The sequence below is a fragment of the Kryptolebias marmoratus genome, linkage group LG8, assembly GCF_001649575.2.
Source record: "Kryptolebias marmoratus isolate JLee-2015 linkage group LG8, ASM164957v2, whole genome shotgun sequence".
NCBI lineage: Eukaryota > Metazoa > Chordata > Actinopteri > Cyprinodontiformes > Rivulidae > Kryptolebias > Kryptolebias marmoratus.
Window position 1 is genome coordinate 9126711 of NC_051437.1, and position 11717 is coordinate 9138427.

Below are 11717 nucleotides of genomic sequence, written 5' to 3' on the forward strand. Positions count from 1 at the left end.
GATTAGTCCCCACCAACACAAAACACACGGACAGTTTTATTCTCAAACACATAGCTACACACTCCAGCAAAATTATCAAAGAAGAAAAAAGAAAGTTTTAAAGCCTAAAAACCAAAATATAACAAATCTATTGTAATAATATGCCCATCTGTGTGCTTGTTTTAGCGGACATCCTGGTGTACATCAACAATGTTTGTGTGTTGGGAGTGTCTCACAAAGAGGTTGTAGAGATGCTCAAATCAGTCCCTGTGGGCCGCAGCGTGGATATAGAGGTCAGAAGGGGGTATCCCATGCTCTTCAACCCCGACGGTCGTCCCAAGCAGCCCTCGCCAGGATTACTGGACAGCGAGGACCATGTTCTGCCACCCACCACCGTCCAGCCTCAGCCTCTTCACAAACTACCTCGCCTCCCAACAACTACGCCCCACACCCGGCACTTTAACGGGCTCCACAGTGACGGGGACTACACGCAGCCCGGCGTGACTCTAGATGCCAATGGAAACGCAACGTCTTTTGCCTCCAGACCGCCTCCTCCCTACAGACGCTCCAGTGTGAGCAACGCCGCCATGTCCTCCCCCGTTCTCCCGCCTCGGTTCCTGAAAAGTTTAGCCAGGCTGCAGTCACTTGACCCGACGCTGGCCAGCCAGAGTGACAGCGAAGTTGTCTCTGCGATTGGTTCACACAGGTAACACCTCACACAGTGTGGAGGAGGGTCCACATACTGTAGGTACACATTAGAGTCATATAAAGTGCACAGACTTTTGTTTTGATTGTAACTGCCTTCTTCTTTATCATCAGGGCATCAATGATCCGAAATCACAACAATAACTCTCTGTCAACACCACCACATCTTCTACGTTATGGAACTTCGAAGTCTTCTGAAAGTGACCTGTCCACCTGTACCGTCCCGGGGTCCCGGCTCCCACTGCCCGAGTCACCACGGAGGCCTTCCTCTTCCCCCAGTGGCCCCCGCAGCGCTCACTCTCACCTCTTCAGACCACATACCTCCCACCTCAGACCTCCTTCCACCTCAGACAGTCCCCACCACCGTGGCTTTAATGGCTTCCACGGCAACACCAGCCCAACTGCCAGCCCCAGCAGCGTGTCCTCACCTGGGGCGATGAGTGTGGGCAGCGGGTTTGGGAGTTTCAGCGGGGGGGAGCTGGTCCCAGTGGCCTTGGCGCAGACTGAAGGAGAAAGAGGCCTCGGCTTCAGCCTGATGGCTGGGGGCCCCGGGGGCAGTGTGACTGTAGTGGAGAGAGTCTGGGACAGGAAGCAGTGCAACTCCCTGCAGCCAGGGGATGCTATTGTCAAAATCAATGGAGCTGATGTCCAGAGTCTTAGCTATGCACAGGTAACAGAGAACAGTTCACTGTCAAGCCATTAAAACTCTGCTTCCTGCTTATTTTGCTTAAATAGAATTAATATGTTTCAACATTTGTTTGACATATATTTATATAAACAAAGAGTTCATTAGAATAATAGGAAAATATTATTTTATGTTTTTATAGATAAAAACAATTCTGCAGGAGCACACCAAACAGGGAGAAGTGATCCTGCTGGTTTACAGAGGAGGTAAATATTTCCCATTCACTGCAGAATCGGTGACTTTTACTAACTCGCCTACAAATAATCGCCCCAATTACGTTTCTTTTTTCTTTTATTGTCAGGCAATTATCATTCTGTCTCTCCTGGCTCCTTTCGGAGACTCCCTCCACCTCTCCTGCGCCCCCCGCCTCCTCCTGTTGGCTCCGACAACTCCTCTGTGCTCCCAGAGGTGCTGCCTGTGCCCCATACCTCCACAGAGACACCTCCCTCTCCGGCCCCCAGGAGTTCCTCACTGATCCAGAGCACCAGCTTCTTGGAGTCGATACCTGTCACCCTGACCATGGAGCCCAAAGACTGGATTGATATTGGCCTGGAGGACGAGGCCGGCGGCGTGTCGGTGCCTAATGCAGGTCGGGAGAACACGAGAGGGAAACGGACCGGGCATTTTAGAGGGTTTGACGTGGAGCTGAGGAGAAAGCCAGGAGAAGGCTTCGGGTTCGTCATTGCATCTCAGGATGTAGAGAATGGTAAAGGTAAGTGCTAACACCATCAACTGCAGTGTTTGAAATTACAGTATGCGGGGGGGGGTGTTCACCAAAGGCAGAACTTTTCCAACCTTTTATAAACATTTGGTTACCTGCCCACTGAAACGAGTTTTTTTTGGATGCCCTTGTGAACAGAAACACCATTAGATAATTATACAGTAAAAGTGGTCAAACTGGCGACTTGCCATTGAATGAATCATGATGCATCAGCTATCGTTTCTTTTCTTTACGTATTCTTCTGTTTTGGCATCTGCCACTTTCAGACTGGTTCATCGAGAACAGCCTTTTTGGCTAGCTAACAAGAAGTGCTTGGCAACTTCCTGTTAGCTAAATTAGTCATTAGCTGTTTGGTCATTAATTTGTTGGCTTCTGTCTGGAGATTTTAAATGTTTACGGATAAGTAGCTTTGAATACCTTTTGCAAACTTCCCTGGATATGATAAATGATAAAAGTCGTTTTGCTCTAGCTATTAGCAAGAAACCAAGAATTGTTTTCACTGAAAATCTTAACCCAGACGTCTGTCCGAATCCCTGCAGGCCACCGTTGTTTTAGCAGAATGAGGGATGGTGGCCTACACATTATTAGCCAGGTAGTTTTCATTCATCTAACCATCTTAAATGAACTGTAGGTGGCTTTGGCAGATGTGGCCTACTGCAGGGTTGGTTCAATCTCACAGAACTCCCTTGATAAATAGAAAATTTATGCCAATGGGACTTTCCTGGGTAAACAGAAGTAAAAGATAATATTTTTTAAGTGTCCTGCGGAATGACTGTTTTTCACCTCTCAGTTTTTGTTGTTTTAGATTCTAGCCCGACAGAACTTGAGGCTCTTGTTAACTTTCTTTATGTTCCGTCTGGGAAGTGATCTGCCCTTATCGCCTGTCAGTGCAGTCTTTATTGTATGTGTAGCAGGTGGACCGCAGCATCCCTGCGATGCATCAACCCCGTCCCCCTCCCCGTTTCTTGTACTGGCTGCCACAGGATGCAGTTAAGTTTGTTTTATGGCCTGAGATAAGCACGTGTTTGTGTTGTCATGGTGAGGCTAAGGTTGTAGGTGTGGTTTTTCTTTCTGCAGCACAAAGACTGTATGTTCTTATAAACCTCCATCTCCATCATGTCCTCGCTCCCCCCCCTTCATTTCTCTCGTCTCGTCACAGAAAGAAGTCTCTTCTGTCTTTTTCTTCCCTGTCTTCCTCTCAGTCTCTCGCTCTCTGCCTTCCTCGTCCCGTTAGCTCCCCACCCACTCTCCGTCTCTCACCCTTTCCACTCTGCAGTAAAAGCGTCCGGTCTGTTTTTTTCGAAAAGATTAAAACTCTCCCTCTCTCTCCTCCCTGTCTACCTCACTCCCTCCCTCACTCCCTCTTACCTCCCGCTCTCCCCATCACCCTCTGAATGCTCAACAGAAATGCTACACTGAGCGTTTCCCTCCCTGCAGAGCAAGAGAGGGGACAAGCGACCCGTGTTTTAGCTCCTGTTGATTGTTGCTCTTAAATCTCCTCCCTGCCGAGCTACTACACCTGGAGTACAAGATTTTTTTTTTTAATTGTTCTGTTTTGCTTTTTGTTGCGCATGCTAATCAGAGAGCCATGTTGGAGAGACTACAATCTGCTTTGAAAACTGTGAAGGAATCTAAACGTAACTATTTGCTCTGCTTCTTACTGTGTGTTTGTCAGGAAAAAGGGGGTGTTTTGGTGCATTTTTACGTGCAGCTTTGCTTGCTCTGCGTTGCACTCTGTAAAGTTTGCCTGTGTTGACAGTATGAAAGTTAGATTCTCGTGCACTCACGTTCGGACAGCTGATCGCACTGATGCTGTGAGAGACTGTCTTTGTAATCACGTCGGATGAAGCAGCAGTTTATGGACAGAACTTTAGCTCATGAGACGATGTGTTGATGTGGTAATGATCTGTGCATTAGAGGTGTCAGGGAGATACACGCGCAGTGGATTTAAAGGTTTAGCAGCTCTGTTCGAGCGAGAGACAGCCTACCTCTGGTCTCCGTCGTGCATCTAATAGCGCCTGTGTCCGCAGCTTCATTTGGGCTGCGGAGGAGGACTTTATGATGGCAGGAAGGGGGGGCCGTTACCTTTCATGAGCAGCGTTCAGTGCACCATGTCAGAGGCAGGCTGGCTGCTGGGCATACCGCAGTGGGATGAATGTGGACAGGAGAACTTGGAGTGCTGTGGGAGGGAATAGACCCTGCAGAATAGAACAGCAGTCCTTTTGGATGCATCTGTGTGTAGTTTAAATGCATCTGTTTGTGCATCTGTGGCCGAGCATCCCAAGCGCCCTGCATGTGAGTCACTGAGCATGTGTGTGCGTGCGTGAGCACAATAGGGACCGTGTGTGTGTGTGTGTTTATTCATGTGTTTGCTGATGTATTATGCATGATAAGAAGACTATGTCCAAAGCTGCCTTGGCTTTGATTTGACCTGATTGCTGTTTCTGCCTGGGTCACCCAGATTACACCCAGATTGGAGATGTTTCTGGGCTCTGATTTATAGGCCGTGCCTTTTAACTGAATCATCCTCCCCGTGTGACATGCACTTCATTTCGTATGACATATTCCCCGGCCCCTCATCACAATTTTGATCTGTTAACAAGTGTACCGTATCGCAGTGTAAATCAATTCAAACGTGCTATTTTTATCCCAGCGGGACAGAGAGTGAAGAGGATTTTATACCTCCGCTAAATGAGAGCCTCCAAATGTTTATGCCGCCTGATGGGTTACGTAAGGCCACTGGCAGGACTCTGGAGGGGCCAGCTGTCACCAAAACACTGCGTACGCTCAAAGCGGGGTCAGGGAGAGAGGAGCGAGGAGTTAACTAAAACACAGACGGAGCAACAGAAGATGCACGTCGGCGCAGACAGGGGCAGCCCGTTCAACTAGCAAACTGTAAGAAGCTTTTTCGTTGCTGAAGAAGATTACTGGATGAAAATTTAATTCTGGCCTCCTCAGTGTTTCCCCCTCATCTACCTCAGACGCTGATTAGAGTCAAGCTAAATTCTGACAGCTCATCAGACGCAGGACAAGACGTTTTAGGTACATGACAGGTTCAATTTTATTTTATCTTTTTACCTCAAAAGTCCTGAATCACAGCAGCAACACATTTATATATTATCTGTGACCTCTTTCCCACACGTTTTATTTATCACGCTTATTAAAATGTATTTATTTCAGATCGTGAGCGTGTGCAGTGCAGAGGCTGGAGGGGATGATGGCCAGAATTTTTTCACGCACTTGGAAAATAATGCATTTATTCTGCCTGCACAAAAAGAGACAAGCTTTGTGTGTGTGTTTATGTGTGTGTGTGTGTGTGTGTGTTTCACGAAAACAACATACTAATGCTGACCATTTCCAAGTTTTTGGATTTTTAAAAGAGCTGAGACGGAAAATCACTGACAAAGTAGAAAGTTTAGCGTAAATGGTCTGAGTCGGTTGTTGTGGACCGTTTGACAGATTCAGGACGGGGAAATATTGCTGGCACACTCGCATTCTGTGACACTTCGTTCTTGAGGTGAAAGACAAATTATCAAACAGGGAAAAATGTTACCGGCGTGTCAGCAAATGGCGAGATAGGATGAAAGATGGAGTATGAAGGAGAGGAGACGTGTTTCAAGGAGACAAAGGGGAGGTGCATTAATAAAAATAAAAATCTTAATTTATAAAGCAAGCCCTGCCATAAGTAATCCATTTTGGCTCCTGTATTGTGGAAATAATTCTTCCTGCCTTTAAATGATCTGACGTTAAATTAAAGTGAATAAAGTCACATCAAGTCTGAGCCACTGAACTGATTTAGCCCGTCCTGTTTTCAGCTGCGTCCCTTCTTCCCCATCGTTTTGTGACCGTCCGGCGGGGCAGCCCGGCAGCCAAAAGCGGCCAGATCCGGGCAGGAGATCGTCTGGAGGCCGTGGAGGGGCAGCCAGTGGCGACTCTGCCCCATCGGGAGCTCGCTCAGATCCTTCGCCGAGCAGGCAACACTCTGCGTCTGACCATCATTCCCCGCCCCAGCACCTGTGAGTGCCCACGCACAGCGCAGTCATCCGAACACACTCACACACCTAAACGCACAACGTGGCTCTGAATTAAAATAATAATTAAAAACAAACTGACCCCGATTATCATCCCTCTCAGATTCCTCAAACCCTACAGAAACTGCTGATCATGACCACAGCCACAGAAGCAAAAAGGGTCAGAGGTCACGTCCAAAGGTGAGGGCATTTGAAGTGTCTGCGCCGCTCCGTTATAGTTTATAGTATTTGCTGCAGTGAAGACAATTATTCATCATTTTAACCCCTTCTTGTTCTCATCCCTCAGCGTGACTCGAGGTATTACAGTGTAGATCTGGATCGGGGCCCCTCAGGCTTCGGCTTCAGCCTTCGAGGGGGAAGTGAGTACAACATGGGCCTCTACGTCCTGGGACTGATGGAGGGGGGACCAGCCTCGCGCAGCAAAAAAATACAGGTGGGCCTCCTTGTTTGAGACACTACATTAATTCTATACTCTCTGTGTAAACGTTGATGTCATTATTTGTGTAAAGATGTTGGGCTTTCCATTTAAAGCAACAAAAGTGATGCGAGTCGTCTTTGAAATGAGTCACAGCACCACTTTGTGATCATATTTCATACAGTCAGGGCTCATTAATTAGAAAGTTCTCTGTATGACCTGGAGGACATTTTCCATTACATTTATGCAATTTGGTTGTGTTCAGATGGTGTGTGTGTTGGGGTAAAGTCGAGCCCTTGACATCTTTCCCATCATAATAAAATAAGATGAAAACCAATAAAACTTAAACCAAAGAAACCTTTCCTGCGTTGGTATTTATCAGGATTGTAACAAAATGATTTCTGATGACTTTGATGGCACCACGAGGTGGTTTTAGGGGGTAAAATCGCCTCTCGGCTCTTGCATGGTTCGTGATTAAAAGCGTGAGATGACAGCGATGTTGTGGCCACAGGTGAGCGATCAGCTGGTGGAGATAAACGGAGACAGCACGGCCGGGATGACCCACAGCCAGGCTGTGGAGATGATCCGCAGAGGAGGCCAACGCATCCACCTGGTCCTCAAGAGAGGAAACGGCTACGTGCCTGATTATGGTAAAACAGAACAAATGGATTTTAACACGTTTAAGGCAAAACTATTGGGACGTACGAAGCTCATGTCTTTTAGTTGGGAAGCGTGTATTTTGGGTTTTTTTATCTTCTCTCTTCCTTCTTTTTTAAAATATAACCTAACCAAAATACTTTCTACTTTTTTACCTTCCCCTTCACTTCTCTGGTGTCTCCCACTTTTCAACCCATCACATCTTTGGTTCATTTAATCCCTTATTTCTTTGTTTCTTTGCTTGTAATATTCCACACCATATTTTCCTCCCCTCTGCATGATTTTCCTTTCCTGAAACATTTCTGTCCGCTCTTTTCTTTCCTCTCCTTCACTTCTTCTCTTTGACTCTCAGTGGAGCTCTCCAGTTTGTCTCTATGTATGACCAACTCCAAACTAGGCGAGCCTTGCTTCTATGTCATTGGACGGACAGAGAATACGCGGTTGGTAATGGTTCCTGTTAGTTCTCCCATTTTCTGCCTCTCTACATCCTCTTAAACCAGCCACCAGTCCACCACTAAGTAACATATTGCCCTATATTTGATGTTATATGTTCATCACCTTAATTAGTAAGGAATGTACAACAATATGTTTCTTTCAGAGTTGATTTCCCTTAAACCAGCCTCTAAGCAGAATTCTCCAGTCCTATCATTTGAATATGCATCGTAAAATGACATAAGTGCACATTTATAGAGCATAACACTAATTAAATGTTTTGTATCACTAATGAATGCAGCACTAAAATAGAAAAGCAGCTGTTCTTACACAAGCTGACCTAATATGCCCTAAAGGAATACATATTTTGAGCTAAGAGCCTTTTAATATAGAGATTTTGGTTTCTCTGTGTCTTGCCTGCCTATTGAGTCTGTTTTCTCTTTCCATTTCCTCCCCACCTGATGTCTGTCCAGCCCTTGAGCACAGAATCACCTCCCCCTCCCTCCTGTACAACCCCAAAGAGCAGGGTGTGGCTGCAGTGAACGCCGCCAGGTGGAGGGGGCACAGCTCCAAGCAGAAGAGGAGAAGCCGGTCGCAAGGAGACAAGAGGGGGAGTGGGACGAGAAGAAGACGGAGAAGGCGGAGCTCGGGGGAAGGAGCGCGCTCAGGTTTACACAACCCCGTTTCTGAGCGGAGAGCGAGGTCTCGGGAGGACAGGAACACCAGGAGGAAAATAAGATCTCAGAGTTTACCCAGAGATGTTAACGGGACATATGATGAGGAGGCGGAGGAGGGTGCAGAGAACGGCCCCATGAGGGGCAGGAGAGGAGACAAGGAGAGGGGGAGGAGCAGACACAGAGAGAGGAAAAGCAGGAGTAGAAAGAGGGAGGTGATGACAGAGGGGGAGGAGCTTGGACAGGAGGAAGAGCGGGAAGCACCTGCTGCCGAGGAGAGGGAGGATAGAAGGTTAGAGGGGCGAGAAAGAGTCCAATTAGAAGAAAGTGAAGACGATGTTTTCCTTCCTATTCCGAGCCTGACCCAGAAGCTTCCCAGACCCAAGGAAAACTGGGAGGTGGAGTCTGAGGAGAGCTGGGACATGACAGTAAGGTACAGGGAACTGAGGAGGGACGAGGAACGGGATGAGGAGCGGGACAAGGAGCAGGGTGGCTACAGGGGCGAGGCTCGTGGCATAGAGCTGAACGAAGGGGAGGAAAATCCCGATGCACCCTCCGTGAACTTTGAGAGGCCTTTACCAGGTGTTGCTGTGGTAGTTCCAGCATCACAGAGAAAGCCCTTCTCCTTCCTCACCTCCTCACTGTCTGTCGATCAGCTGGCAGACGATGAGTCAGAGTCCGGAGACAGCCAGTCTGACGGCAGCGTTTCTGCCGCCAGTGTCTCAGGCCTGTCGGTGGCCCTCGGGGCGCTGCCAGGCCCTTGGCTCAGACCCAGCGAGCAGAGGCTGGTTGGAGAGGAGCACAGGCGAGCCCGGAGCAGGACAGGGCAGAGGGGAAGAAGAAGAAGCGCCGTCTCTTGACCTTTAATTGGAAATAAAACACGCAGCAGCAGCTAAATGATTCCGATTCGGTTTGACACTGTTAGACTTGTTTTCTGCAACATTTTCTCAGAGTCACTTTAAAACCTACAGTAGAACTCATATTCTTTGTGCCTTTTTGCAGCTGATCTCTGGCTGATGTTGAATTACATTTCAGTTTTGTTAGTGGCACCTCTCTCCCAACATTGTAAATGTCTTTCTAAAGTTCTCACTGGGTTTAAATTGTAATTTTTTGTTAGCATTTTGTTGCTCACCTATCAGCTTCATTCAGTTGTCCACCATTTACCGTTAAAAGACTTTTACCTCACAAAGTTACTGAGCAATAAAAATGCAGCCGTCTGAGGCTATCAGCCGTTCACGTCCGCTGCACTGCATCCATCTGGTCTGAGAGGAGTCAGTGTAATGTGTTTGTACAGCTTCCTCTTTGTGTGTACTAACATTTGTCTCTACTTGTGACATTGTTCCATATAACCAGATATCTGATTGTGATAATGCAATCCCCTTTTGGAAGCAGGTGTGAAATCTATACTCTGTAAATATCTTTAGAGAAATAAGTATATTGTAAACACTACATCTAATAAAGCCCTGGTTTGTATAACTATTGTAAAAAAAACTCATAACAAGTCTATATTTGAATATATGCAGTAAGCATACATACATATATACATGTATATGTGTGTGTGTGTGTGAGTTACAAACAGCAGGTTCATATTTATTATTGTGTGATGACGAGTAACGTGAAATTTGGTCAACATGTAAACAAAGACGAACCTAGTACCTGTCCTTGCCATACATGAATGTTTTGTAAAAACGCTGCTTGAGTGTGTTTCGGACGCTCCGTGTCGCACCCTTAAATGCAAGAAATCAGCAAAAGATGCCAAAAAAAAAAAAATACACACATATATATAAATATATATGCACCCGACGTGCATATTTCCGGTACTGTTAATAATGTGTATGTTGGGTTCGAATCAAACCACCACCTAGATTCCAGAGAGTGCTGTTGCCCATCGTGCCACGTACTGTTGCCTTGGTAACAAACCACTTTATCCTAACCACTGATATTTTTTCTTACTGTGAAAATCTTTTGCTCTGAGGTGTCTAATACGAGAGATGGGTGGGCCGTTAAGTAATTTCAGCCATGCCAAAAACAAGAGAAAGAAAAAACAACTAGTAAATAAATAAAAAGATGAAAATCTGCAGAATCTCTAAAATGGTAAAAACAGCACATCATTTTATGTTGCTCTCGTTTCAAGAAACTTCTCCTATAGACAAAAACCCATAGGAGTTGAGCTGAACGGATACTGTGAGAGATGTTATTTTTCTACGAAATTCTTTGATATACTCAGGTTTTCTGATACTTTGCTCTATAGATAAGCCATTAGGAGGAGAAGCAACAGAGGGACTTCACATCGTTTCCATCACACAAAGCGAACTCGCATTATTTAAGCGTCAAAAGCAATATTATGTTGATTTTTTCCAGCAGCGCTGGGAGAGGCGCAGACTGTTGCTCATTACCATTTCGATTCTTTTCTTTAGTTGTACCCTCAGAATGAAATCAGACTGCTCGGCGTGGCCACTCCATTTGTTACGAATGAGTACAAGAACCTACCAAACACGCTGTATTCTCCACCCAGTAATGACCAGACAGTGGTAGCTAATGTGAAAGACTTGTTTTGTAACGTTTGCTTTTTTTTCTTTTTTTTACTTTTATTTTGAAAAGAGTGAATGTTTAGATGAACTGTAAAGTGCAAATAAAGTGCTGAACTCAATGTTCCTGCAGTGGTCTTGGATGTCTTTCAGTGATTCTTTTTTTTTTTTTACATTTAGAGCCATCATATCGGACAGCAGGTGGCAGCAAAAATACAGCCTATATGTTGAGCTTTTAAAAGTACAGGAGCTGGTTCATTGGCAGGATGAGGTGTGTCTGTAGCTATGTGTGTTTTAGAGAGACTACAATTAACAGGTTGTAGGTGAGATGGACAATAAGTGACTGATCGGTGAAGGTGTGTTCAGTGTTTCAGGGAAACAGCGTCCATCTGATTATTTTACACAGATCACTTAATAAAAGCTGCCTCCCAGGATCACTGATGTTTTCCATCCTGAGCAGATATCGAACCCGTGTGGATCCCAGAAGGAAGCAGGTGAATTTAACAGCGTTTCGGTGTTTCACTTCACACATCTGAGCTCTTAAGCGCTGCCTCTAAAAATAACACACCGCTCTGAGGCCTGTTTCCCTCTCCTGTTGTTTATGAGCAGCATCCTTCTGTTCGAGTCAGCTCAGGCGTTAAGATATAGAAATAAATAAATAAAAGAGAAGAAATCCTCCCAGTAACAAGCTCAAATCAAAAATAAATCTAAATCTCACTTTTGGTGTTTCAGCTGTGCAGCCAACAGGAGGTGTCATCACTGGGGTTTATGGACTGTCTTCCTACCTGTCCTCCTCGAATTCATTTACTGAAACTCATAAAGCAATGAAACAACATTAGAGTCTAAGGAGACTTTCAAAATAAATGTGCGTTCGTTTCATAGTGCATGTG

The 11717-nt window shown here is 45.8% G+C and overlaps 1 protein-coding gene across 4 annotated transcripts in view; it reads left to right on the top strand.

Moving 5' to 3' along the window:
• LOC108232106 (membrane-associated guanylate kinase, WW and PDZ domain-containing protein 1) overlaps window positions 1-10949 on the top strand; it is a 43553-nt gene extending 32604 nt beyond the window's left edge. For 2 of the 4 annotated variants that reach the window (XM_017409693.3, XM_017409692.3), the window contains exons 9-17: window positions 166-685; window positions 799-1354; window positions 1512-1575; window positions 1671-2081; window positions 5906-6106; window positions 6225-6301; window positions 6408-6554; window positions 7048-7186; window positions 8099-10949. In XM_017409693.3, the coding sequence (XP_017265182.1) occupies window positions 166-685; window positions 799-1354; window positions 1512-1575; window positions 1671-2081; window positions 5906-6106; window positions 6225-6301; window positions 6408-6554; window positions 7048-7186; window positions 8099-9159 (3176 nt within the window). In that variant the 3' untranslated portion in view covers window positions 9160-10949. Of the gene's footprint in view, window positions 1-165; window positions 686-798; window positions 1355-1511; window positions 1576-1670; window positions 2082-5905; window positions 6107-6224; window positions 6302-6407; window positions 6555-7047; window positions 7187-7545; window positions 7650-8098 lie in introns of all 4 variants that reach the window. The other 2 variants (XM_025004495.2, XM_025004496.2) reach the window with 2 other exon arrangements.
• The last annotated feature ends 768 nt before the right edge of the window (window positions 10950-11717 follow it).